The sequence below is a fragment of the Lytechinus pictus genome, unplaced genomic scaffold, assembly GCF_037042905.1.
Source record: "Lytechinus pictus isolate F3 Inbred unplaced genomic scaffold, Lp3.0 scaffold_20, whole genome shotgun sequence".
NCBI lineage: Eukaryota > Metazoa > Echinodermata > Echinoidea > Temnopleuroida > Toxopneustidae > Lytechinus > Lytechinus pictus.
The window spans coordinates 15717614-15745548 of record NW_026974141.1 but is presented as its reverse complement, the minus strand read 5'-3'; the positions used below and the strand labels follow the sequence as shown (position 1 = coordinate 15745548).

At 33.9% G+C, this 27935-nt stretch overlaps 1 protein-coding gene across 1 annotated transcript; it reads right to left on the bottom strand.

Moving 5' to 3' along the window:
• Positions 1 to 7405: 7405 nt before the first annotated feature.
• On the bottom strand, positions 7406 to 27265 carry LOC135157818 (uncharacterized). Its single transcript, XM_064114762.1, has 4 exons — positions 27140 to 27265; positions 15403 to 16029; positions 13335 to 13497; positions 7406 to 9529 (listed from the first exon to the last, which is right to left on the bottom strand). Exons 1-4 carry the CDS (start codon positions 27263 to 27265, stop codon positions 9246 to 9248), a joined length of 1200 nt encoding a protein of 399 aa, XP_063970832.1. The 3' UTR covers positions 7406 to 9245.
• Between the last annotated feature and the right edge of the window lie 670 nt (positions 27266 to 27935).

Here is a 27935-nt window from a genome sequence, read left to right as displayed (position 1 = left end):
AGCGCCATGATTTAGTGGTTCTGACTCTTGCCTTGTAATCAGAGGATTGTGTGTTTGAGTCCTACCGCGGCCTAGCGTCCTTTGGCAAGGCATTAAACCACACTTTGCCACTCTCCACCCAGGTGCTAAATGGATACCTGGTAGGATGTGAAAGTCATTGTAGCTTGTCCAGTATTGTGTGCGCCCAAATGGAGTGGAAGATGTGCATACAGTGTGTGCGGGAACGACTATTTGAATCCAATAAATCTGTATGCGCTTAGATACATACAATATGTCTTAAACGCGTTTTAAGTATTAACCAGATTATTATTAGTTGAATCTTAAGGTAGCCTGAGTAGCATCTTCCCAACCAAGGTAGATGAACCTTGTCTAGCTATTCCAACCAAGCCCAATATTGGCTACATGTAGGTATTAAACATGTGTGACTTGATGGATGGGCAGTTGGAACACGGTTTTACAGATGCTGTTTTGTCCCTTTTTAAATATGTAATATTATTTGCAACTATGCACAGCAAAGATTCCTACACGTATTCACTAAAGCTTTGTGCCACAAAATGACATTATTAACAATATTTACTTATGATTATCAGAGAAAAATGATTGTGCTGGGAACTCTTTCAACTTTGAAATTTATCTCAGTTTCTGTAAATAGGCATTGCAGTAAAAAAAATTTAGAGCTACATGTAAATATTAGTGTACTGCTTCCACATATCACCCTTAAGCAATTCATGAATACACTAAGCTCCTCTTAAATCAACTATTAAATTCATCCGTGTTGCTAGAGGCTTTCTTACACTGACATGTTGAGTTGATATCTGTTTCATAGTTACAATGGTTTTTAGGGCCTTTGATTATTATTTGATCAACCAGTATCCTAATGTTGGACTGTTGGTATTACTATCTGTTCTTGTTTCATGAGCTAAATATAAAGGTACTCTTCAACTATTCACTTCTTATCAGTATTCATTTAACAACCCTCATGCCAAATATTTTTATAACAAGTACAGGAAAGTGAGAGGTACAGTATAGCTATGTAGATAAATTTAGGTAAATGACTTGAAAAGAGTGTTTTTAACCGATTAGATAATGTTGAGTGTGACGTAGTGGGTTACAGACAAAGACAGAGCCTCTTATGATTCTACGATTCATGTCTTGTAGCACTTGAGTCTGTGCGTGACACATGTTTTATGCTTCACATGTATTCTGGCTCATCCTTGGTATCAGAATATTGTTCTAGCATTAGAAAGGATTTTGGGAGTGTTTCTTACATTGATTTATAATCATTGAAGGATGTTGATGGTGTGTTTAAATTGGTGACTCGTCCTGTTCATTTTCCTTGGCAGAAGATTCAGTAATTCTATTGAATTAGACTGGATTTTGAATCTTAACTTTGAGTGTTGCCAATACAGTGATGGTGTTTAATATCAAAAGACATGCCAATATTTGTCAGAAGTAAAGTCACCCCAGTACAAGAAACCATTTTGTCTAACAAATGCAATTTCTTGATAGAGATATTAAATGATAAATATGCTTGTCATATGAACTGGCGCCATGCACTGGATAAATTGTCCAGGGGCTAATTGCAGACAGAGTTGCATTTAAACGCATGTAAAAAAAAAAAAAATTGTATGTTCCATAATACTGTATGTGATTCATTGGTTAGATATCAAGTTGTGTGTGATTTTTTTTTCCTTCGTTGTCTTTGATTGTAATTCTTTCTGGATCATACCAACTCTATACACTCTTATGTAATATTTGTCTTCTAAGAATTTTAAAATTTGGATCCAAATGCAAATTGAAATTCGGGAAAAATAATTTACCTCTAAATTTTCGACTGCACACCTCGGTCTTCTCAGCGTTATTACAAATCTTATCACTGCTGGAAGTGACGTATCGGCGAAGAATTGGGTTATAAACTCTTAAGTTTGAAATTCTTGGATGCAGTTTAACTTTCATTTGATAATATTCATCTTGTCTTACTCATGTTCAGCCATTATCCCATTTTATTTATTGCCAATCAAGGCAATATTTCAAACATGTTATAGAATGTATCACTTAAATGTAAATGAAAATGTAATAAATATGCTATCTCAAATCTGATAACTGAAGAAAGCTCATCACTCGGTTGTAGCAGTTGTATTTCAGTACCAGTTTTACTTGGTTTTGGCATTGCATAACAAGTTTGTATGTCCTTTTTGAATGGGCGTACGTATACTGTAATTATTTGTATCGAGTTGAAAGCTAGTTCACAAGAAAAACAAAACCTCCAGCTCTCCGGATCTCGTAAATGAAGTTTTAAGAAGCCATCTTGTGATCATTTGCACCATTAATATATGTCAAGTTATTTATAAGTATGTAATTGTGATGTATGTCTGCTATTCAACTTGTCTTTATTTTTGTTTTATTTTATAAGCTGTATAATAAGTATATAGATGCATGAGCCACGATTGTACATATTCCTGAATACCCGGCTATGTGTTGGTTCTTTTTTTTTTTTTTTTTACTAATGCATTTCAATGCTGTAATATGAACATGGTAATATGGTATCTTTCCTGTAATGGGCCTGTATACACTGTAGTATTTATATTTATGTTTATGCAAATATAAATAGTGTTGATGATATTTGTTTGAATACATGTATTTATGTTAGAATCTTTCTATTTTGTTTTCTTTATTTTTCCCCATTCCAATGATGACCCAAATATGGTCATGTGATGCCATGTAATTGCCTTTTGAATATTCATGAGGTTACCGAATTTTGTGACCTTTTGGTTATCCCCATATGAAGAGCACTGTTAGTTATAGACATGCTTGTCATGAAGGAGAAAAGAAAAATTAAATCAAGGATAATTACACTCGAGGCCTTGTATTTTTTTTTAAAGTGCTCCACTTTTGATGAAAACTTTTTATAGAAAGTTGAGTTGTGGTATTTGTTTTTTGAGCATTGCTCAGAATGTGTTAGAGACTGCTACTATCATGTATAATGTTGAATGTAGTGAATGAGAATGTTCACCTTTCAGTCTCACGCTTCAATCTATACCTGAATAAACTCTGGTAATGCGCCAACTAGGGGAGGTTTGAACGGATTTATAATGATTCCACAAGTTTTTTAAATACTAACCATGGATTGTGATAAATTTGTATGGGGCCCTGAGAGTGTTCTGATGATTAATGTAGTAGTACATCTTACGTTGATAATATTGTGACATTGTACAATATTATACATTTCAATTAGATTATTCTATACTTATAGCTGAAAGCAACATTACTCCTCGCCTCATTGGGTTACGTGTTGTATTTGTATGTCGTTCCGAATAACTTTGTAAAAATAATTTAAGTACTGCCAGACATTTGTTTTTTCATATTGTAATGTTTTGTTTATGCTTATAAAGCAATTGGATAATAAATCATAATTTATTCATCTATAATTGATATCCAACTAAGTGTATTTACACTCTCTTACATGCACTGATATGTTTTGTAAGATGAAAGCAGTGGGTTATTAGTATTATTGATGGTTGGAACATTGTACTATTTATTTGATAACCATTTATTGTGTGCATGCAAAGAAAAAAAACTGTACACTTGTAAGGTTTACTGACTAAATAACTTTAATATTCCTGTAATTATACATCAGCAATTGTATCACCCTGAATTAAAATTAAAAGTGCATTAAAGTATACACATATAGATATATATATTTAGATATAATGTTGGTTGGGTCTTTTGACCTATCTATACATAGTTGTAATATACAAATCATTATTTATAGTCCTAAACCTTTTGGAATGGGCATGACTCTTGGATTCTAACTCGCCAAAATGGAAACCATCTTTTCTTTTCTTTTTTTCTCTTTGATTTATATGCAGTATGCATAATTGTGCTTAGAAACCATGACTTTGTATAAGTGAGTACCTTTTAATGTATAAATATTTAAGACAAGAACAAAAAGCGTCTCATTTGTAACTAGTCTATTTATTTAATCTGTGGTGAGGTTATTTCTTGATCTCCTATAGAATCAAACATATTACAACATGCATGAAACAGTTGTCCCCTTTGATTTATTCCTTTTAATTGGTTTAAATGAAGGATTTAAATGAATTAGAATCTTTGAATAATATGCTCATTTTGGAAGGTAAGTAGTTTGTGTATGGTTTGGTAGTAGATGAGTTAACCTAACAGTTTCATGTAGTACTTGTTCTGTTTGGTCAAAAGCAGTATCAACGCATTAATAAATATATAAATATACATTTCAAAAAATGACTCAAGTGTGTGCAGCAATATGTCTGGTGAATTGGTATTCTCATCTACAGTTCCTTGTAGGATTACGTTTGATAATGATATCCTGTATGGCCTCCTCTGTCTCCTCATTCCTGCCTTTTCCTTCCCCTCTCTCCTTTCCCTCCTCATCTATTTATTAATTATACGTTTATACATTTAACAATTTCCTGTGTGTGGAGGGGCATTTTCTTGAATGTATTTTAGCCCCCCCCCCCCTTCAAAAATGAAGAATGAGAAAAAGATGCGCATATACTGAAAGGGTAATTGACCAACTGATGTCTATAATATTTTTTTTATCTTCAAGATCTGCAATAGGTAAATATTCAGTGGCGTACCGTGGGTCACGGCATGGGAGCACCAGCAAAAAAAATCGAGTCGCTTTAGTGGGCGCGTTTAATGGCCAGGTATACATACTGACCTAATAGCAACATTTTAAAGTCCGTGCCATTAAAATGATATGTATCTCACTAATCAAATAACGCGAGCGCGAAGCGCGAGCTGATAATTTTTGATATTCAGACCTTAAAAAAAAGGGACATTATAAACAAATTTTTGTAATCATGGTACGTACCAGTCTCACTAAACAAACAATGCGAGCGCGGAGCGTGAGCTGAAATTTGTATATATATTGACCTTAAACGGACTTTTTAAGCCTGTTTTTTCAGGAATTCATGAAGAGTATATCTCATCTTAGTCATCTAAGCGCCAATCGCGTGCTGATTTTTTTTTAACTACGTCTAAATACAGTCATGAAGCACTTTTTGTAGTACTAGTGTAATCATGAACATGATACGTCTCTCACAAATCAAATATTGCGAGGCGCAAGCTGATTTTTTTAAAGTTTCATTTAGACCTGAAGGGACATTATAAGGCTTGTTTGTAGGAATTCATTAAGACCATACGTATTTCACTAATTAAATGATGCGAACGAAGCGCGAGCTGATTTTTGTTTTAATATTCAGACCAAAACGAAGTTTAAAGGACTGTTTTAGGAATTCATGAAGAGCAAAAATATCTCACCAATCCACTAATGGGAACCTAAGCACGGACTAATGTTTATATTCAGACATTAAAAGGGGCAATCAATGATTTTAATAGTCATAAAAAGAAGCACATGCCATAAAATAAAAGCTGGAATCGCAAGGAAATATATTGTATATTGACTTGCAAACGGGATGTTTTAGTGCTATTTAATCCCTTTGAACAGGATTATTTATCACTTTAAACAGACAATATGCGAGCACCAGGAGTGATGAACATTATAGGCCCTAAGCAAATCATGTTTCACAAAGTTATGAAAAAATATATCCTATGTAATATGAATTATATGATTATTATATACAATAATTTCTTCTTCTTTCCCAACTACTTTTCTCTTTCTTTCTTCCCCTTTCTCTCCTGTTCTCCCTTTTTTTGTCCAGCCGATGTAGGAGGGGGGAGGGGGAGTACCCCCCCCCGTTGTTACGCCACTGTAAATACTATTTGGATTAATAAATTCTTTATACTTAAGAAGATATTATAGCGCTGATGAAATGGACGTTGACCGTATAGAGGCCGCCATGCTAAGATAGGGGATGGAAACCTGTTCCATAACTTACTAGGACAAATCCACCCCAACAAAAAGTTGATTTGAATTAAAAAAAAGAAAGAAAAGAAAAATCCAACAAGCATAACACTGAAAATGTCATAAAAATCGGATGTAAAATAGGAAAGTTATGACATTTTAAAGTTTCGCTTAATTTCACATATTAGAAATATGCTCATCCAGGTTGGTATGCAAATGAGGAGAATGATGACGTCATCCACTCACTATTTCTTTTTTTATTTCATTGTACAAAAAAATGAAATATTATAATTTTCTCCTCATTGTCAAGTGAAACAAAGAATAATTCCTCCCTGAACTTGTGGAATTAGCACTGTTTAATACCATATGGTTCAGTCAGGTTGATCCTTATCGTCAAATCTGTATAAAAAAAAAACCGAAATATTGTTTAATTCAAACAATAAAAAAATAAAAGAAATAGTGAGTGAGGGACATCATCGACTGTCTCATTTGCATGCCACTTAGTTGTGCATATAGCGGTCTTGTGAAAAATAAGCAAAAATTTAAAATGTCATAATTTTCTTATTTTACATCCGATTTTGATGAAATTTTCAGCGTTATGCTAGTTTAATTTAACTCTGTTTATTCAAATCAACATTTTTCTGGGGTGGACTTGACCTTTAATAAATGTGGTTAGCCCTAAACCAACATATTTTTTAAATATTTAAATTTTTTTTTATAGATTGTTCCTTAGACCTGATGTTGCCATCATAAAATGATGAAAAGTGGCCCATGACTGCCACGTAAAAACCATAATGAAATTAAAAGCGCAAGGTTTTACATCAAGCTAATTAAATATGAATTAACATTATTCTTAAATTCGCTCGAGGGGAACTCTGAGATTTTTATTGAGCTTGAAAAAGCACGTCCTTTGTTTTAAAATGATATACTGTATAAGTTACATGTATCTTGCAACGCATTTAATTGGAGGGGGAGGTACCTTGGACCCGTTTGCTATAACAACTTGCAATAAAAGTTTAAAGCTACTGAAATCATTCAATTTGATTGGCTAATAGAAATTAAATGTATATGATGCATGACACATTCGGGAAGATTGAATGAATGGTGACATTGCTCAAACATCATTAAAAAAAAAATGTTTTTTCTTCTTCATAATTTGGCATCGTCGGGAGATACTAGTACTCTATGCAATTTACTGATTTCTAAAAATAGCGCCATCTCTTGTCATCAGTCGTAGCTTGTCTTTCTTTCATTTTATTTTGGTCTCGTTCAACACTAACCCCCTTTTCTCACCTCGGGGGGGGGGGGGGGGGGGTTGGTGACCAACCCGTCCATTTGTAAGTTATTCAATAAAAGTGCAAAAAGCAGGCGAAACGGCGGAAAGAGACAGATAAGGAATAGAAAATAATGAAAAGAGACTACTTGGTCAAAGCAACTCACTTCCTTTATCGTTAATAAATCAAACCCTATATTTGGCCATCTTGCCCCTTCCCCCTGCAATAATATGTACTCCTTAAAACATACACGCAAAAAACATTTTATAACCTAGACATGGATTTTGATCAATATGAGACTAGTCGTCATTTTATTTACATGTATACTTATAGTTGCGAACATGCAATAATAATATGTATGCCTCTGAATGAAATTAATCATCATACACATCACGTCATTGTATATGCATCATGTATCAAAATTAATAATGGTAATTCTTATAACAAAAGGGTAACATGTAACACTCACTTATTGATTCAAAATTTCTGTAGACAATAATGGAAGACACATGCGAATATCATTATCAAACAGAACTTCGGAATGGGATCCGTTTCATGAAAGTTGGTGTCATAGTACGAACAGGTTGTCCTTACCAGATAGGGTTACCATAAAATTATTCAGAAACATGTGTTGATTGACACCCCCCCCCCCTTAAGAAAAGGAAAGGTAGAAAAAAAAAAAGAGGAGGAGGGGATAAAAACAAGAAAAAACAAAAACTTATATGAATTAAGAATGTAAAAGTTAAAGCCTGGTGGAAACCAACCTTGGACATACAATTTTATGTGAATTAAAGAGAGGAAAAATAAGAAAACAGAACGCTAAATAAGAAAATAATATTGTTGTTTTAAAATTGCGATCCCTAAGACTATGCGAACTTCAAATTACAAACTGGATAAGTGATTTTATGACAGGTGATAGGAACGACTTTCCAATAGGCAATGTACTACTAATTAACAGGGATTTGAAGTTTTCTGGAAGTACAAATTTCCCCCGGGTGGTAATACAGCAAATTGTTTTTCTGTCCTCATGAAAGAAAAACACAATTAAAAGTAAAAGTAAATTTTTTGAAACGATGACTATGACGTCGCCAATGCGTCCAATTTGAAGTCTCCACTGGAATAGTGATTACTAACTGTTACAACTTTTAAATTCATAACTTTCCTTTTGGTTGACCTTGAACCTTGACCGATATTGTTCAAACTTTCCTTTATCTAATTGTTTGATTTTTTTCTCAAAACAAATTTTTATTTGGGTTGGATTTTCCTTTAAAAAGCTTTTGAAATAACTCTCGAAATAATGTTTAACTAACTTTTTAATTTCGATGCAGTGAAAACTTCAGCGAATGAGGTGATTGTCACCCTCTTCACTCTATGTGTAAAATAATTCAATTTTATTAGTCAATTTGGGGTATTGCAATAAGAAACACACACGAACAGGCGACCCGTCAATAAACAGCTACATAATCCTTGTAGGTGTTCCCATACAGGAAAGTAAAGTAACATGAAATGATTATAATGAACATACCAATTAATAACTGGCCGGAGTACCCATTTCAGTACATGCATTTTATCTCACTTGCTTACTCCAATAAAAAATGTTGTTCTATAAAAATAGGAGATTGCACATTCGTTATAGCTCCATCGGTAAATTGTCCGTCCAAATGGGTTATCATCCATTTGATTGCCCTCCCCATAGTACACCATCAGTGCTAGTAATCGAGTTTAAAGAGAAATTCCAGTATTTGCAGTAAACACTGATTTCATGAGAAAGTCTGTAAAACAAGGCTTAATTGTCGGTATATCATCGAGGATCTAGATCTGGTACAGTTACATAAACTGAACTTTGTGAAATCTTGAAATCTACGCTGAAAAATGTTCACACTGAAGATCACCAACACAGATAAGCACACGTGGGACAGTGTATTGTTATTGCTAAAATAAAGACCCGACGGAAGTGACCGAATCCGCGCTTATTTTGCTTATTTTTCAGCAATTACACAATTTCTTCCAGAATCCTTTGGCACATATTTTTAATTCATACAAACAGACACTTGGGTGGTCATTATAATAGATTCTGTAAAAAGTCATTTTTAGATCGTTACCAAAACTGGAATTTATCTTTAATATTAGATATACCCTCCCCCGTTCATCCAGTAAGGATCCATAAAACCACCATTTCGACCATCTTCACCATTCCCGTCATGGTTAAGAATGGGCGTGGCGTTACTATAGTAACCATCTCTTCGTGTTCGTCCTCGTTTTAACCTCTCCTCCAGACTTTCGACACGGATTTCGATCTCGGTTGGGAAGTGACATCGTGACATACTCGGGCAGAAGTCCCATTTCCAGGTCAGGTATGCCACCATGAAAAGGAGGGTGAGGTAGGCAGCACAGGAAATTAATATCACACCTGAATACAACGACGATAGGGAGATGAAAGGAGAGAAGAGATACTAAAGATATGCAAATTTAAAACAAATTGAATATTACAAACTATAAAAATGATGGTGATGGGATTGTGTTGGACATATACAAAAAAAAAAACGTTCTTTAAAATGTGTATATCGCGCTGCACTGTTAAAAAAACAGAAAAAAATAAGATTTTGCAGAAAGCAATAACAGGATCATTCTGTAGAGCCATAAAACTAGAATTTTTCTGCAATTTAACAGAACAGGTCTGTTTAAAAAGGGGAAAAGGGTGTTTTATTGAAGGAAATTTGTAAGATTCCACACACCAAATACCAATTTCCTGTAAGATTACGCAATCTGGTAAGATTACAGGTGTTCTCGAGACTCTGCTGCAGGAACTTCTTTTATTTTAAGGATAAATCTTCTAACAGTGTGTCTACTCTATGAATCTTTATAGTTGCTTAAAAGGTTTAAACAACAAAGTTCAATTTTTGATATTCAGTTCTCAATAAAATAAGCAGTTTTTCAAACTGTGAAACAACTACTGAAAGGTTTATATATGTAAGAACCGTTCTATAAAATTCTAAACAACGTTTTTACTGTGAATATCAGCATGAACAAAAAGAGTGATTTATCAAAATAATCAATGAACATAAATTATGTGTCCTGTTATTTTAATTGGTAAACATCGATCGATTTCTTTAATTTGAACCTTCCATGGGAGTGTTGAAGTTGTATATAATTGTGTTTGGAGCGCGACGGGGGGGGGGGGGGGGGGGGGCAGAGTGAGATGAACGGGGTGATAAAAGGTAGAAGAGCTATCGTTGTGATATAGTGAAGGCTATACATAAAAGTGGAATGGCATTTTGTAAACGCAGCCACATCAAGAGTTTGCTTTAATTTTGACAATATTTTAGCTGACGTTGTTATTCACTCATACATCTGTCATTTGGTATATGCATTGTATTCTTCATGAGTTCATGTGAATAATAATTGACAGTTTCCTTCAGGAAATCGCCATGTGCTAACAATCATGACATCAAATTACGAGCGGTACCAGGGGATTTTAATATGGAGGGGGGGGGGGGGGGTCATGACACCTAAAATCAATTTTTTTTTAAAATCAATAACGGGTAGTATACAGACTTACAAGACATGCTCAGAAATAGCTCTGTTATTTCTTCCTTTTTTCTTCTTTATATACCCCCCCCCCGGAATGGCTTGAAAAATGACAGGGGCAGTCGTCCATGTCACCCCCTACAACACAACCTCTGCTCCAAACACTTATTGATACACAGGGCAAAGGACTTTTATTGGATGGTCGTCAAGTTCATTGATATGATATGCCAGGAATCTAACACAATTGTCTCAGTTTCATGCCAGATTTCCGACCATGGCTGTGATCTTGCATTGACAGGAAAGAAAGTAATAATTAAATTTCGTGAAAATTTAACTTGGTAAGCACGGTCATTAGTGGAGAGATAATGTGTATTTAATATAACAGGTTGACTTCAAAAGGAAATAATCGTGTATCGCGATAAGGCGAATGCCAGGAAAAAAAAAAAATCTGAGGCTATTCATCCATAATGCCCACTTATGTCATCAATTTGCATATTTTTTTGTTATTAATTTATTTTATTTATTTAGTTATCTATTTATTTATTTTTTACTTATTTATTAATCTATTTATTTTTCCACTTATTTATTGATCCATTTACCTTGTATTTATTCATGTATTTATTTAATCACTATATTTTTGATGTATTTGTATTAAGCATAATATAAATCTATCGTTCATTTATTGTTCTGTTCCATTGACTCATCCGTTAATGTATTAACATATTAATTTATTCATTAATTGTTTTATCAATTTTTCCTTGTGACCTATATTAATTTCATTTGTTCACTAAGATATTTCATTTATTCATCATTTATGCACGAATTCAAATATATATACTCATGAATCTACAGCAGTATTTAATCATCGGTCCGACTCATTTATCATTCTTTTCATCATCATTTTTCTAATATGTAGGCATATACTATGTTTGTGTAAATTTTGCTTATCCGTCCATTTATTACTGTAATTTTACTTTTTTTTAAATTTAATCTGTGTAGTTGCACAGCTATCCCTATATCCATCAATCGAGTTATTCATTCAATCTTTTATATTTCATTCATTCAGATGAATTTGTCTTTAGGGAATATAAAATTCTCTTCGACTTCGGTTACCATGGTTACAATCAACTACATGAACAAGGGGTTGTGAATAACAATGAATGTTTGAATAATATGGTTCTGAAAAAAAAATGATCAAGGGTATCATTAAATTCACGGATTGTCGATTTAAGCAGTCTACTTTATTTCTCATTCATGATTTGAACAGATACTATAAAATCAGACATTTTAACATACACCGGACAAGCCTAAGTTATAACATTTCAATATTTTGCATTATTTCGGTGAAACAAGTATATGATTCACGAATACGCAATATGTCACTTATTTTTCTTTATATGAATTTTTTTTATCCTCCAAGAATGTGAAAATTACTTTAATTTGTAAGGCCACCTTTCTTGGATTAATTTTTGTTACATAGGAGGACTCAAATGACTGTATGAAACTAATTTATGACATAATGATGATTTCATGTGGTAAAACAAGAAACAGGAACAGGAAACGGGGACATGACATCATCAGCCTATATTGCATATTATTCATCATGATAGCATGCATATAACTGTTTCCACAATACTGCCTGCTATACTTTAAAACCAAATATTTCACCCTGACAAAAGTTAATTGTAAAATTAGCAGAAAAAATAATGAAAAATATTGGTGAAGGTTTAAATAAAATCCATCAAAGATTTAAAAAGTTATTAGAATTTTGATGTTTTGATTTGTGACGTCATAAGCGAGCAGCTTCCCACGTATCGTGAATTAAAAATATCAATAAAATGTCTTCTTCTAAAAAAAGTTGAAAATTGGATTTATTGTACTTTAGTATGTTAACAGACAAACTGTTCCATACCCACTTCTGAAAGAATAAAATTCTTATTAATTACGAACCATTAAAAAATTGGAAGTTATGCATTTTTATTACATAACATAACAATTATGGGGCAGCTGCTCGTATATAAGGTCACAAATCAAAATCTTGAAATTCAAATAACTTTCTTAATGGTCAATGGATTTTCCTCAAACTTTCACAATATTTATTATTATTTTTTGGGGGTAACTTTACCGCAAACTTTTCGTCAGGGTGAACCTCCCCTTAAACATCGTCAAATAGCGAGTTGGCTCAGTCGGTAAAGCGTCTGTCTGTCGAAACAAAGGTCATCGGTTCCAGTCCATTGCGGCGGATGACTAAAGTTTGCGTTGCATGTGTTTACCCCAAGTCCAATAGATGAGGGCTATGTTACAGTGGAAAACACACCGTCCCTCGGATAGGATATTAAATGGAGGCCACTGCACTATTCGTATAAAAGCATTCTAAAAATATTGGGTAAAAGTGCTCCATGAGGGTAATTATATGTCCAACCAACATTGGGCATTTCTTTTGGGAATTTTCATTTTTCCAGTATGATGAAAAAAATTGCCCTTTCTAAAGTAATTGCTGATTATTTTCTAATCTTACTCCACAATATGCTTCCCGCATTGGGTAAACTACAGCCCAAAATTGGTTGGACTCATAATTTTTCTTATCAGATGTTGATGACATTTTCAACGTTTGGTAAATTTACTTTATTATTGTCAGACATCATTATTTTCAGCCTGGAATATCCCTTTAAAATACTATATCTTACCATAGGAAACGGCTATACTGGCTGGTTGGCTGAGTTGTAGTCTTAAATCCTCATCATCCAAAACAAATATACAGATACAGAAAAGGGGTAGTGTGAGGGCTGAGATGGAGACTAGCAATGCCCAACATATCTTACGATTGGTCATACGCACGTTTGAAAGCTCCTACAGATGACAAATATCAGGGAAAATATGAAAATTGTTGTTAATAATAAAGATGAGACAGAAAGAGAGTGCGGATTGTATAGGTAGGGATATTTTTACGCAAAATAGTTACTTCTTGAACATCAACTACAGTTCAAAATTGTAAAACTGAATTGTCTAAACCTCTTGTCTATAATCGTACATGCACTTTTGTCACAAAAATACGAAAAACCATGAAGAGTAGGTAACAATGAAAGTATAAACAAGATAGAGGTGACAGTTTAAATAGAAATTCTTTCTATTTCCTTAAAATTATTCTAACATTTTATTTAGATATTTGATAAGTAAATAGAATATTACTCTATTTCAATCCTTATGCCAAACAATAACAGAGTAGAATAAAAATTTGTTCTCACTCATTTATTATTTCTGATAACTCTCTCACGATAACGACACGATCCACTTATCAGACTTATCAGATTTATCAGATATTATCATAGGTTTTTTTTAATGGCATTATGATTATTCAAATTTCCTCCAATATCTTTACTTCAAACAGACGAAAAATGTGTTTTCATGGGTAACAAATTTATTCTTGATGAAAGATGATGGCGATGGTGGCGATGGTCTCCAATTGGTTTCCATTTCCCCTATTAAACATGTTAAAATGGAAATGATGGTGAATAATGGTGGTGATTATGATGATGATGGTGATGATGATGATGGTGATGATGATGGTGATGGTGATGATGATGATGGTGATGATGATGGTGATGATGGTGATGATGATGGTGATGGTGATGATGATGATGGTGATGATGATGGTGATGATGATGGTGATGATGGTGATGATGATGATGATGGTGATGATGGTGACGATGATGGTGATGATGATGATGGTGATGATGATGATGATGATGATGGCGATGATGATGATGGTGATGATGGTGATGATGATGGTGATGATGATGATGGTGATGATGATGGTGATGATGATGATGGTGATGATGATGGTGGTGATTATGATGATGGTGATGATGATGGTGATGATGGTGATGATGATGATGGTGATGATGATGGTGATGGTGGTGATGATGATGGTGATGATGATGGTGATGATGATGATGATGATGATGGTGATGATGATGGTGATCATGAAGATTTTGATGATGATGATGGTGATGATGGTGGTGGTGGTGTTGATAATGATGATTATGACGATGATGATTATGATGGTGATGATGATGATGATTATGGTGGTGGTATTGATGGTTTTGAAAATGATGGTCTTGATGATGGTGATGTTTGTGTTGGTGATTATGGTGGTGGGGATAACGATGATGGTTGTTGTAATGGTGGAGAGAATGATGATAGTAGTGGTGATGGTGATGATAATAGTAATAATATGCAACATTTATATAGTGCTTAATACAAATGTTTCTAAGAGCTGCGTACTATTTCCCGGCTTCGGCACGGCTACCCTGATCGGACGCCCGAGCATTCAAGGAATTCCTTCCTACCGGGTACTCATTAACTACACCTGAGTGGAGAGAGGTAAATGTAGATAAATGCCTTGCCAAAGGGCGAGAATGTCATGGTGGGATTTGAATCCCGGATCTTGTAGTTAAAGGTCAGGAGACTTATCCACTGAGCCACAACACTTATACAAAAATGCTGCTGTGTTGATGGTGATGGAGGTGATGCCTTGATGGTGATTTTTTGTTCATCCCCCCCCCCCCGTGAAGATGATAATGATCAAGACTATGACAGTGATGAAATATGATTACCATTGCTGCTGTTGTTAATAATGATATGATGGTATTGTTGTTGCTTATGATGATGGTATTGGGGTTGTACAGTGATGAAGGTATCAATGTGTTTATTTTAGAGAATGGAAAGCGACGAGCATGCCATGTCCAAACTTACCTTGAGCGCCTTCCACATCGATGTTGACTTCCAACCAACATCCAACTCATATTGACAGAGTTCACAAATATTACTTCCGGAGGTCATCAGCCACTTTTTCAAACACGTGATATGCACGTGACTCGCACTACCTGTACATAAACACGGATTAACAAGTTGTTCTCCAGGGATTTCTCCATCGAGACAAATTCGGCAAGTGACCGAGCTGATACTATCGTTCAACGAAATCTTCCGATCTTGATCGAATGCCAACGACGTTTTGCGAGATGAGGTGATCAAACTGTTGCAGTCTCCAAGAGAAATCTTTCGGTCAACACCGACTGGCAACGAAGATTTCCGAGAAGAATACGAAGTTTTAGGAGGGACTGAGATGTCATGGAGCGAAATCTTCCGACCAATGTCAAACGGAATCGAAGCTTTTCGATTAGGCGAGTCGAAGAGTTTGCTCGAAGAGTCATTGAGAGAGAGTTTCCGATTCGTTCCGGATAATGCCGATGTCTTTACGGATGATGTCTCGAGAAGACTCGAAGGTAAAGATGTGATAGAGTTTGCTTCTAATACGTTACGTCTGATATCAACTGCGCATGCATGAAGGCCAATGCTTGTGCAGTTTGAACTCCGTGAAATCTTGAATAAAAAGAAAAAATAAAAAGGGAGAAAATGCATAAGTTTTTTTTGTCAAGGATTGCTTTAATTCGATGATATAGGCCTATTATATGATACACAAAACGATAGCAACAAAATGAATCACTGAAACGAACATTAAAGTCTTAATAATAATAATAATGAACAACCATAGACCAGTAAAAATGATTAAACAAATACATTCTAATAGTGAAACACCTTGAAAAATACATAAAATATCGTTTATTTTCTCAAAACAGGGTTATATTTAAATTATGTGTGATGTGCAAATCAATCAATGATGTCACACAGTCAATCAGTTTTATCTTTTTTTTAAATATTTTGTTGTTTGAATTATACAATATTTCCATTTGGCAGGTCTGGCAAGAAGAAGGTTCTTCACGTGATTCTTGAAAATATATTACATTTTACCATTTCCTTGTCTTGTCTTGTCTTTTCCTTTCTTTCTCTCTTTTTTTTCTTATGCCAGTGTAGGGAGGAATCAAACAGTGTTTCGCATTATAATGAGTAAAAATTTAACATGACAATGCAATTAGTGACTGGATAACGGCATCAGTTACCTCATTTGCATACCGACCAGGGTATGAATATATTTATTTTAAATTATTTAAACATGAGTATTAGAAGGAAATATGTAAATCATTTACAAGGGGGGAAACATATATTGATGTCGGTTTGAGCTAGTACAATGTGTACCGCCTGTTAGGGACCGTGTGTTAGTTCAGGCACTAATTAAGAATCACCAATGGCTTATACGCATAATTATTGTTCACTTCCCTCAAAATAAGTAGGCCTATTAGAGGATGCTTAATTGTGATTCAATTATGAGTCAACTATCTACAGTCAAAACACGACTTCGCCCATACATATTGACTTGCTTATCATAATTTATTCAGTTTCGGGATCTGTTTCAGAAATAGTTGAGTTTGAATTAAATGCAAGTCACTATAAATGCGCGCCATTTATTGGTTGAAAATAAAGCTACCTTTGATCACAAGCAAAATTCATTTTTTTTTGGGGGAAAATAACACTAATTTGGGGAAATCATCAATTTTTGTTTTAGGTCCTTCTTTATGGAATTATCTACCAAGTGGTATGAGAAGCATATCCAGTCTCATAATAGTTAGCAAATTGTTACAAATAGCGATGTTGGAGAAATACAATAAGTCATAGGCCTATATGTCTGTGTATACTGCTTTAAATTGTTCAACAATGATTTATGTAAAGATTTTGTGAACACAACGGTAATATTTTATGTAAAAGTGCATATACGTTGGATAAAGGTGACTGCAATCACCTGAATCATTAATAAGTATAAAAGGCTGAATATTGATTTTAAAATATTGTTATTCACAGTGACGTACCGTGGGTCATGGCATTGGGGGGCACCAGCAACAATTTTTAGTCACTTAATTAGTGAGCGCGCGAAGCGCGCTCAGTTGCCAGGTATACAGACCTAATAGAGACATTTTAAGGACAGTGCCATTAAGCGGATATGATCAACATACGCATCTCACTAATCAATTATATTACGAGCGTGAAGCGTGAGCTGAAATTTAGGAAATTCAGACCTGAAGAGGGGCATTTCAAGGCTTGTTTGTAGAAATTCACGAATACCATACGTATTTCACTAATCAAATGATGTATATGTTGACTCCAAACAGGAATATTTTAAGGACTATTTTTTATGCAATCTATTAAGAGTATACATATTTCACCATAGTCATCTAATGCGAGCGCTTGCTGATTTTGTTAGAATTGCATCTATAAACACAAGTCATGAATCACTTTTTGTAGTCATTGTAATCATGATCATCATACGCATCTCACTAATCAAATATTGCGAGCGCGAAGAGGGGCATTCTAAGGCTTGTTTGTAGGAATTCACCAAGACAATACGTATTTAACTAACCAAATGATGAGAGCGCGAAGCGCGAGCTGAAAATTTTTGATATTTAGATCAGAAAAGGGGTCATTTTAAAAGCCAAGTCCACCCCAACAAAAAGTTGATTTGAATAAAAAGAGAAAGAAAATTTAATCAAAATCGGATGTAAAATAAGAAAGTCATGACATTTTAAAGTTTCGCTTTAATTTCACAAAACAGTTATATGCACATCCTAGTCGATATGCAAATGAGGAGACTGGTGACGTCATTCACACACTATTTCTTTTGTATTTTATTATATGAAATATTCTAATTTTCTCATCATTGTCAAGTGAAACAACGATTAATTCCTCCCTGAACACGTGGAATTAGCATTATTTAATATCATATGGTTCAGTCAAGTTGGTCTTAATGGTCAAATTGTAAGAAATGAAATATTGTATAATTCAAACAATAAAAAACAAAAGAAATAGTGAGTGATAGACATCATCGACTGACTCATTTGCATGTCACTTAGTTGTGCATATCACTGTTTTGTGAAAAATAAACGAAACTTTAAAATGCCATAACTTTCATGTTTTACATCCGATTTAGATGAAATTTTCAGCGTTATGCTAGTTTGATTTTTCTCCATTTATTCAAATCAACATCTTTCTGGGGTGGACTTGTCCTTTAAGGACTGATTTTAGGAATTCGTGAAGAGCAGACATATCTCACCAATCCACTAATGCAAACGTAAGCACGGACAAGAAATGTTTCATGTTTAGACCTTAAATGGGGCAATCACTTTAAGTAGTCATGAACAATAAGCATATGGGCAATTCCATAGGTTGGTGGACATGAGCTTAAAAATTCAAATTCAATATTTTCTTGAATTTTTAAATACTTTTAGTCCTTCATACATTATAGTTTCAGGAAAAAAAAATAAAAGTTTATTTTCATATGTATACTTTGGAAAAAAATAGTCAAAAGTTGTGTCTTCCATTCTGTATCAAAATACAAGAAAAATAGTGAAAAATTAAATATGCCTTATTACCATTTTGTTATTGCAACATTATACCACTTTATATATTTCTGAAGTTTAGAAGAGTCAAATTACTTAAATACACAACAGCTTTTCAAGTAAATTTGTAGTACTCATTCAAAAATAAATATTGCAACCTGCTCAGGTGATGTAACGTGAGTTACCAAAAAAACTGACTTTGTTTTCTGAGAGAAAAATTCTTCACGGTTAATTGGAGGGATTTTAAATTCTCTTCCTTCAAACAATCTTTGACACGGTGATGACTCAAAATTAAAAAAAATCAATTTTTTATAAAAAATGATGAAGAAAAACTGTAACGTGAGTAACCATCATGTAATTTGAGTAACCAGTAAAAATTATGCAGTTAGGTAACATTTTCTGTGGAATGTCAAGTTTTAAGTCTCATGGTGAGTTGTGAAGTTATTTTTGATTAATTAAAAGCAAAATGAGGGTACATCTCTTTGATGTGACTCTTTTTTCATCAAAATATCAGTGGTCATACAATCACACAAAAAATTGAATAGAAGTAGAAGTACTCACAATGCGAGAGTTCATTAGTAAGACTCAAAGTTTCGATTAACCAAACTTTTAAAGAGTGTTTGAACAATACATTGAATGCCCTTACCTGTAACTCTATCTAGGCCGGGGTATATTGGGAGTTCGTGTGGCCAGGGGGGGGGGGGGGGGGGCTGGGAGGCCCCCCTTGAGATCTCGGCCATTGGCTGCGCGATTGGCCGAAAATTGGCACGGAGGTCGTCTTGGACATAATCTACAAAACTTTACAGTAATTTATTTCATGCAAATTGGTATTAAGCAATTATGCTAATTTATGCATAATTAGTAAGCGAAATCATACTTTTCCCTCTTACTCCCTACATAAAGCTCCAATTGTTCCAATTTTTGGTATAAAAACTCTTTTTGGTGTTCCTAGCAAGTGTACTTGAAAAAAAAATGCGATATCAGATAATTTTCTTATTTATTTTATTATTTTTTGCATTATGTATTTCCTTGTTTTTTTGACATTTTTGTTTTTCATTGTTTTTTCAATTAAATTTGTTGGGGACTCTTCTCAGATCATAAACGGCATAAAATAAATACATTTAGACCAGCAAAACTAAAAATAATCATACATTTATGATTTTTTGTTGAAAACAGAATTTGCATTGACTTTGAAGAACCTGCTCCTTTTCTAACCCTGATATAATGGTGTGAATGGTTGATCAGTTTCTAGCTTTTTTTTTCATTTACCAGTGTTGATGTACATGTATCGGAATCTCAGTTTTACTTTGACAGTCATTCTGCAAGGATCAATATTACTGACACTCTCCGTGTAAAAAAAACTAGATCAACCGTCTATTGCTGATAATAGCGGACACTTTAAATTCACAGACACATTTTAATCAGCTGTATAGTACAGTCAAAATGCAGGTTAAAGTGACACAGGGAGTATCAAGAAATAGAAGCTCAATGTGTCTTTGTACTGTATAGCCCATCTGAACTGTACATTTTAATTGTGTTTGCCTTACTTTTACTTATAGCTGGTTCTTAATAATGATATTGAGGGTTTTACATTTTTGTATTTACACAGCCCAAGCCAGATCTCGTACAGTTTTATAGTGAATACATGACCAATATACTGACCAATAAGTAAAAGAGAGGAGGAAACTTATTCAGAATGTTAACTTTAAACATAAACCGGCGTCTGAAATCCTACTCATATTATTACAGAAACAGAAACATTTTACACACATTATTGAATTTTTAGTGACATTTATGTTGTTGACAATACATGGACAAACTGTAACGTGAGTAACCGTAACGTGAGTAACCACTTTATCTGCACTTCTAGTAAAAACCATGTGTTCTTTATTTTTTTAATTGTATACAAAGTTTGTCTCCCTATTATACTTCTTTGAAATGGATATAATCAACTTTCATAAAAGCCTTGTATGAGGACACTTTTCACTTATGTCGACTTTTCATTTTATGCATGTCCAAATCATGTAACGTGAGTAACCGACACATTTCAAAGATTTGCCAGGAGCATAATAAAATTTCCCAAGTTTTGTTTTTATACAAAGGATAGTCGGACTGCGTACTATGTTGTGATATAGAGATGTATAGTTCCTATCAATAATAACGGAGTTACAGCTCCAAGTATGAGTCAAGGTGTCTCCAAATGTAACGTGGGTAACCGTGGAATAGCCCATATGTCACTACATAAAACAATAATAACTCGAAGTGCGAGGAAATATATTTGGTGTATATTGATTTGAGTTAACAACGTCAGGTCTCTCAAATATACTTGAAAACTATAGTGTTAAAAAAATTGATCTATTATATCTAGTTAAACAGACAATGCGAGCACCATGAACAATGAAGACATAGGCCCAGAGCAAATTATGTTTCATAAAGTTATGAAAAAAAAAAAGTTTCTTATTCAGTAACATAGCATAATTATAATTTAATATAACATTATAATGAACAATAATTTATTCTTTCCATTACGTTTCTATTAATTTCTCCCTTTTTTCTAATTTCCCCCGTTTTTTCCCTTTGGCCAGCCGATTGGGGAGGGGGCACGTGCCCCCCATGCCCCCCGTAGTTACACCACTGGTTATTCACCTTATTCATTTCTCGTTTATAATGCCATCATTTATTTGGGGCTAACCTGAAATATATAATGTACTGTTTTATGTTATGTACTTGACTGTGTGATTAATTTGATAACATTTGAGAGAACATTAATTTGTTTTATTACTGGCTGACTTTAAAGGTCTATTAATGGATGGACGAGTGTTTAAGGTTTATTATTAGTCATACAATGGCTCTTGATTTGGTTATTCCTTCTCTTAACATAGAGGGTTCTAAAATATCTATCAGAAAGATCTTGGATTAAAGTCAAAGAAAATATCAGGAATTGACTTTGAGACAATGTCTCATAAGGGTTCTGCTCTTTATAAGGGACGGTTTAATGCATTTCATTCTATAGAGAAAAAAGTATGCCCAATTGTTTTTTCTTATTCTTTTTTTGCTAAAGCTATTGATTATATAATTTTTAATATCATTTATGCTATAATTATCATGATTATGGTTATTACTATTACTTGTGATATTTCTGTCATTGTTATTATTGTTGTTGATATTGTTGCTGTTTTGTTTTATCATTTCAGTAGTATATTATTAGCAGTAGCAATAGAAGTAGTTGGTACGTGTATCGTAATCATTGGCGTAGCCGAGAATGGAAGGGGGGGGGGGTCATTACTGATCCGCAATAAAAAAAATGAAATGAAAAGTCCCTACCCCTATTTATGATATGAAAAGTAAAACTACGTTCACTACTTGAAATGTCACATTTCGCCCGAACGCTACACTCCCTTGCATAAAACTTCCATTCACCACAATGCCCGATATTGTTATGTGCTTATATGTTTAACTTAAAATTCAAGGAGGTAAAAACAAAATTACCAGCTCGGTCACTATCCATCTTGATTCCCAAGTGACACTAACCTGAAGTATCTAAATTCCAAGGCTTAAAGGGGAATCCAGCCTTGGCCATAAAATGTTGTGTTGGTAAGGAGAAAAATGAATAAAACAGAATGGTGAAAGTTTGAAAGAAATCGGACAAGCAATAAGAAAGTTATAGCCGCTTTAAAATTGAGATCACTAATACTATGTAGATTTTAAATTGGCAATTGGGTAAGTAAATTATGACAAGGGGCAAGGACAACTTTCCCATAGGCCATGTACTTTATTATCAGGGATTTGTGGTTTTCTCCTAAGTACCCATGCCCCTGGGGCAGTAATCTAAATATAACCCAGGTAGTATATTGTTTTATGTCCTCATGAAAGAAAAATATAATTTGAAATAAAACTTTTGGGGAAAATGAAATTTTAGCCATGATTGATATGTATTGGAGTACATGGAAGAGTAGTCCTTGCCCTATCAACTTGTCTGATTTGTCTTTTCCTTATAAAAACAAGTTTTTATTTGGGTTGGATTCCCCTTTAATATGAAATATATGCAGATCGGCTGCGAATATTGTACGCAGATTTATACATGTGGGAGTAAATATATGGCTAAAAGAATCCAATTTAAATCTTATGAGATTTAAAACTTAATCATTAAAATAAAAAAAATCCAAGATTCGGTTAGCCACAATTCACGACCGATCTATTTTTTTTTAAACCTTGGAAATTAAAGTGTTTGTATAGCGCTAATGAGTTGGGGCTTAAAATGCTAAAGTTTTACTGGTATTTCATACCGAGTTTGAGTTCAAATTATCAAAGCCACTGGCACCTACTCCGTTCAAACTGCAGTCTCGTAAGTGATGCCACTCGATAACCATGGATAAAGGATATTTTCTTTACGAAAATGACATCGCAGATTTTTACCACTTTCTGAAGCTTCATAGTATACACTAAAGACGTACCTCCATCCCTAATCCTAACCCTACATCTTTAGACGAATAAAGCCAATAAACTGGTATATTTGTACTCTATTTTCGACTAAGTATGTTTTTATTTTGATTAAAAAAACATGGCATGTCGTTAATCTCTCTTCATGAAATATTTGACATTGTTTTTTGCCATCTGCTATATGCCGTCGCCTCGAATAATACATACCATGCCAAATAGAATGTCAAGATATGAACAGCTGTGTTAAAGTCACATAATTATCAGCAGAAAATTGGCATAAACACGAGCTAGCTCTTCTACCAAAATGCAATGTCAAAGTGGTCAAGTAAAGTTTGGGGGTGCAAAATAAAGTAAAATTAAGTGAAACACAAAACAAACGTTACATTGATACTTTTTCAATTCATGATTATCATAATGGGATGTCAAAGTCCATCAAAATTAAGTAATTTAATGCCGGTGATATTGAGCTGTAAGTTGAGGTGGTCAAGATCTTATTTTTAATTATGTCTTCTCGACATGGGGAGTATGATATAAAGATAGGCGTAACACGGAACAACGTAAGCAGATAATGAATGAATGAATAAAATATGATATTAAATGAATAAATACTAGATTTATTGATAAATAATTCGTGTAAAATTATAAAAGTATACAATATGAAATGTAGTATATAAGTGAATGAATAAATAAACAAAAGATATATGGCTAGATGGACAAATATCATCAAATACTGATAAATGGTTTAAAGCCTAATATAGGCTAAATACAGAAGGAATAATAAATGCATTACCACAGATATAAATAACTAAACAAAATGGGGTTTGGGGTTGAATTTATGGTTAAAATTATACAATTATATATAAGCAGCACTAGCGTATATACCTAAGGGGGGGGCAGGGGGGCAGAAATCTGGTAAGAAATCCTTGATTTTTTTTTTTTTTTTTTTTTGCTAGTCAAATTTTTTCCCGGACGAAATATCCTTCAAAAAATGTGTCCCCCTTTTGGAAAATCCTAGATACGCCAGTGATAAGTAGTCTTGCTTCTCTATACACCATTTTAATCCCGTGTCCTATTTACTTTCAAATATCGAACTTGGAACATTACGCTGAAGGGATTTGAATAAACAAAATCACTTATAACACACGTTCGTATATTTATTAAGCCTTATGTGGGATTAACGTATAGCCACATGAACGTAAAATAAATGTGAAAATAACTTTCCGACGAACGTGCAGGGTTCAAAAGATCAAACCCATATTATCAAACGGATTATAATGATATGAAGATTAGTAGAAACAAGGCACGTCCATGTCAAAGTTTTAATCAGGGGACATAGATTATTGAAATGAACGAAAGTTGAACTCGAATGAGAACTTGACCGCGAACGCTTCCATATCCGCATAGCAGATTGTAAATAAATTAATGTAATAATAGACAATTGGGTAAAAATGCATAATAAAACATGTAAAATGGATAACAGAAACTTGAGGAATGAATGAACAAATGATACAATATAATTCACTGAATGAATGGAGCAATGAATGAATAGAATTACAAGTTCATAAGTAATGGTATTAGTATATCAATGAATCAACTAATGGATGGATAGATCAATGTATGAATTGATGAATGAATGAATGGGTGGGTGGGTGGATTTATGGATGGATTGATGAATTGTTGGAAATCAATGAATAATATTAAATGAATTCAATGAACGAATACTAAATAAATGAATACAGGTAATGGATGAATTAAGCAAATAATTCAATAAGAAATAATAATTTGAATCGTGAATGAATGAACATTTACATATAAGCATAATGCGTACATCGATACAATTAGCAACGTCGATACATTATTAAACGAGACAATGAATAAACTAATGGATGGTTGAACGAAAGCGTGAATATGGCTAAAATTGATTGAAGAATGCGCAAACAGTATTGTAGGATTATAATGACATTTCTTTTACTTATTCTTCAAAGGATTCGATTCCCATTCTTTTTTTTTTCTTCATTTTCCTCATTTGAAGAAGCCTATAGAGAAAGGGCGTTGTCTGTTTAACTCTGTGTTAACTCAATAAAAGAAAAAAAGACCTCGGCGACGGCGGTTATTGTGACGAAAGAGGGGTATTTCAGAGGAGGAAGAAGAACATAACAGGATATCTTGTTTAATTATGGTCAATTTGAAAGAAGGATATGTTTCGAGTTCACATGTAATTATGCCCTTTGTATATTGTTATGAATTATTGAACCTTGTTAACGGCTTCCTAAGAAAGCACCTTTAAAGGTGTAATTGATTTTGAGGGAAGTGGCAATAACGGCAGTTACGTTCTCAATAACTGACACACCTCACCTCCCCACACAGTAAACACGCTGTTTAAGATTTTACACAACGCTGTTTACTATATGAACCTTACAGTATTTGTTTAACCGTTTAAACAATCATGTTTAATTTATTGAAAATTAGATATTGAAAATTAAACTTTGTTGCTTAAGATTTAAACACTTGTTTAAACGGTTTAAACAATTACTGTATGGTTCATATATTAAACAGCGTTTATAATATTTTTTTACTGTGCATTGCTTTCGGTCTCCAATGAAATTGATAAACCATCAAGTGTTTATGGCAGTCGAATGCGATATTGCTACTCGCATTATTAGATTATACTAACATCATAATAGCAAAAATATGTACATATACACTGGCATTTCCTCTAAATCTTCACCCCTTACGAATGGGTTATTAGGGGCGGTGCTATCGAGGGGAGTGGGCTCACCCCTTCTGATTTCTGGTAAAAAAGGACGAAAGAAAAAAGTGTTTAAAAATAATAAAGAAGAGTATATATATATATAAAGAAGTTATAACATGCAACACATGCATTCAGTTGAGTGTGGGATGATCTCTTCAATTTCTCTGCAATTTGAATTAAATAAATCAGTAAAACACCATAATCTGCAATTGCTCCTAGCAGGTATACCATGAGCACAAATCAAAGGGGGTCTTATTTCAATGTAGAATATCTGCCTTTAAGTGGTATTCCTAAAGGAAATTGTCATGTAATGTTAATTACATGTATCATGATAAACACATAGTAATGACAAACCACATGGATCAAGTGACTTAATCGAAAGTACGAATTCGTCACGTATGTACTTGCCGGGGATTTAACTGTTTTGTATTATTAGAGGGGCACACAATTAGTTTATAGGCCTATTACAGACAATAAATATAATTGTATTTTGATAGGAAAAAAAATCAGGGTTACGCCTATAGCGAAAGTGAAGATGGCTTTTGTCATTTAACACACGTTATAATGGAGAAAATTGTGAAGCGCATTTGAAATAAAATTCTATATTTTGGGTAGGCTTGAAAAAAGGTCATCATTTTAGAGGTTCAGTGCTACCCTGATATCGCTTTTTATTCAAATATGAAGAAATACCGGTGAGAGCAAGCAGTTTATAATAGCATATACAAGCCAATACTTTTGATTGGCAAACGATCGAATTATTGGATTGGTGTGTGCCAGCTTACGATATGACCAACATAATAATTAATAATCAACAATGATCAGCAATCAATGATCAATCGATAATCAATCAACAATAATTCTCGTTCTAAGCCCGGCGAAGAATTAGTGGAGTGCCCGAAATTTCGCGCATTTATAAGCACAAAAGCATTGATTGATTCATTGACTTTTATCATTCATCGTTCATTATTAAGTCGGTTTATAAATAGATTAAAAACAAACAAAAACATCGTACCGATTCAGTGGACATCGTACATCCTTTGTATTCCATGATCTCATCGTCTGTCTTTTCTTCGATCTCATTTCGGTGGTCAGTTGATAAGGGGGAGTATAGCAAGGCCACTTCCTTTAATGTCGCCATTGTACCAAGAAGATTAAAGTCACACCAATGCTCTTAACATTTACTGAAAGTATAGGCGTATCATCCACAATGAGTCGTATACTTCACAGAATAAAGTCAAGTTGAATGATGTATGGATCGAGCAAGAACTGTTGAATTCACATTGAGACGCGATATAATGTGGGGCACAGTGCCAAATCAAATTGAAATACTGTAAGACAATGTAAACACACACTGACACGAGTTAGAATAGCGAAACACTGTCCAGATTTCTGTCGTACGTAGCAGACGACGTCCTTGTGATTTATCAATCGTCCGTGGATGCACTCGCGCGTTTTTTTTTTCACTAACAGCTTGTGGCAACTACAATGTTAAGCCTAATTCCTTGATAGAGATCATGCAGTGATTTCAAAAGACACCTGTTTGGCCGAGATTGTGATCTTGGCAGAAAAGTGAATTCCATAATAGTCAGATAGTACAAGTGGTAAAAGGCCTAATTTTACCTGGTATGGCTATACTCCGGTCAGGCACGCACCTTTTCGCCGCAGCAGACGTCATCCAATGATCTGAAAATGTTGTTTAGAAAACAACGCAAGTCTTACGCCCAGTATGAAGGGGAAAATTCAATAATTAGGAAGTTCTCATTAAAAGACAACGTGAAGGGAAATTTTGAATAGTTTCTACTTAAGGC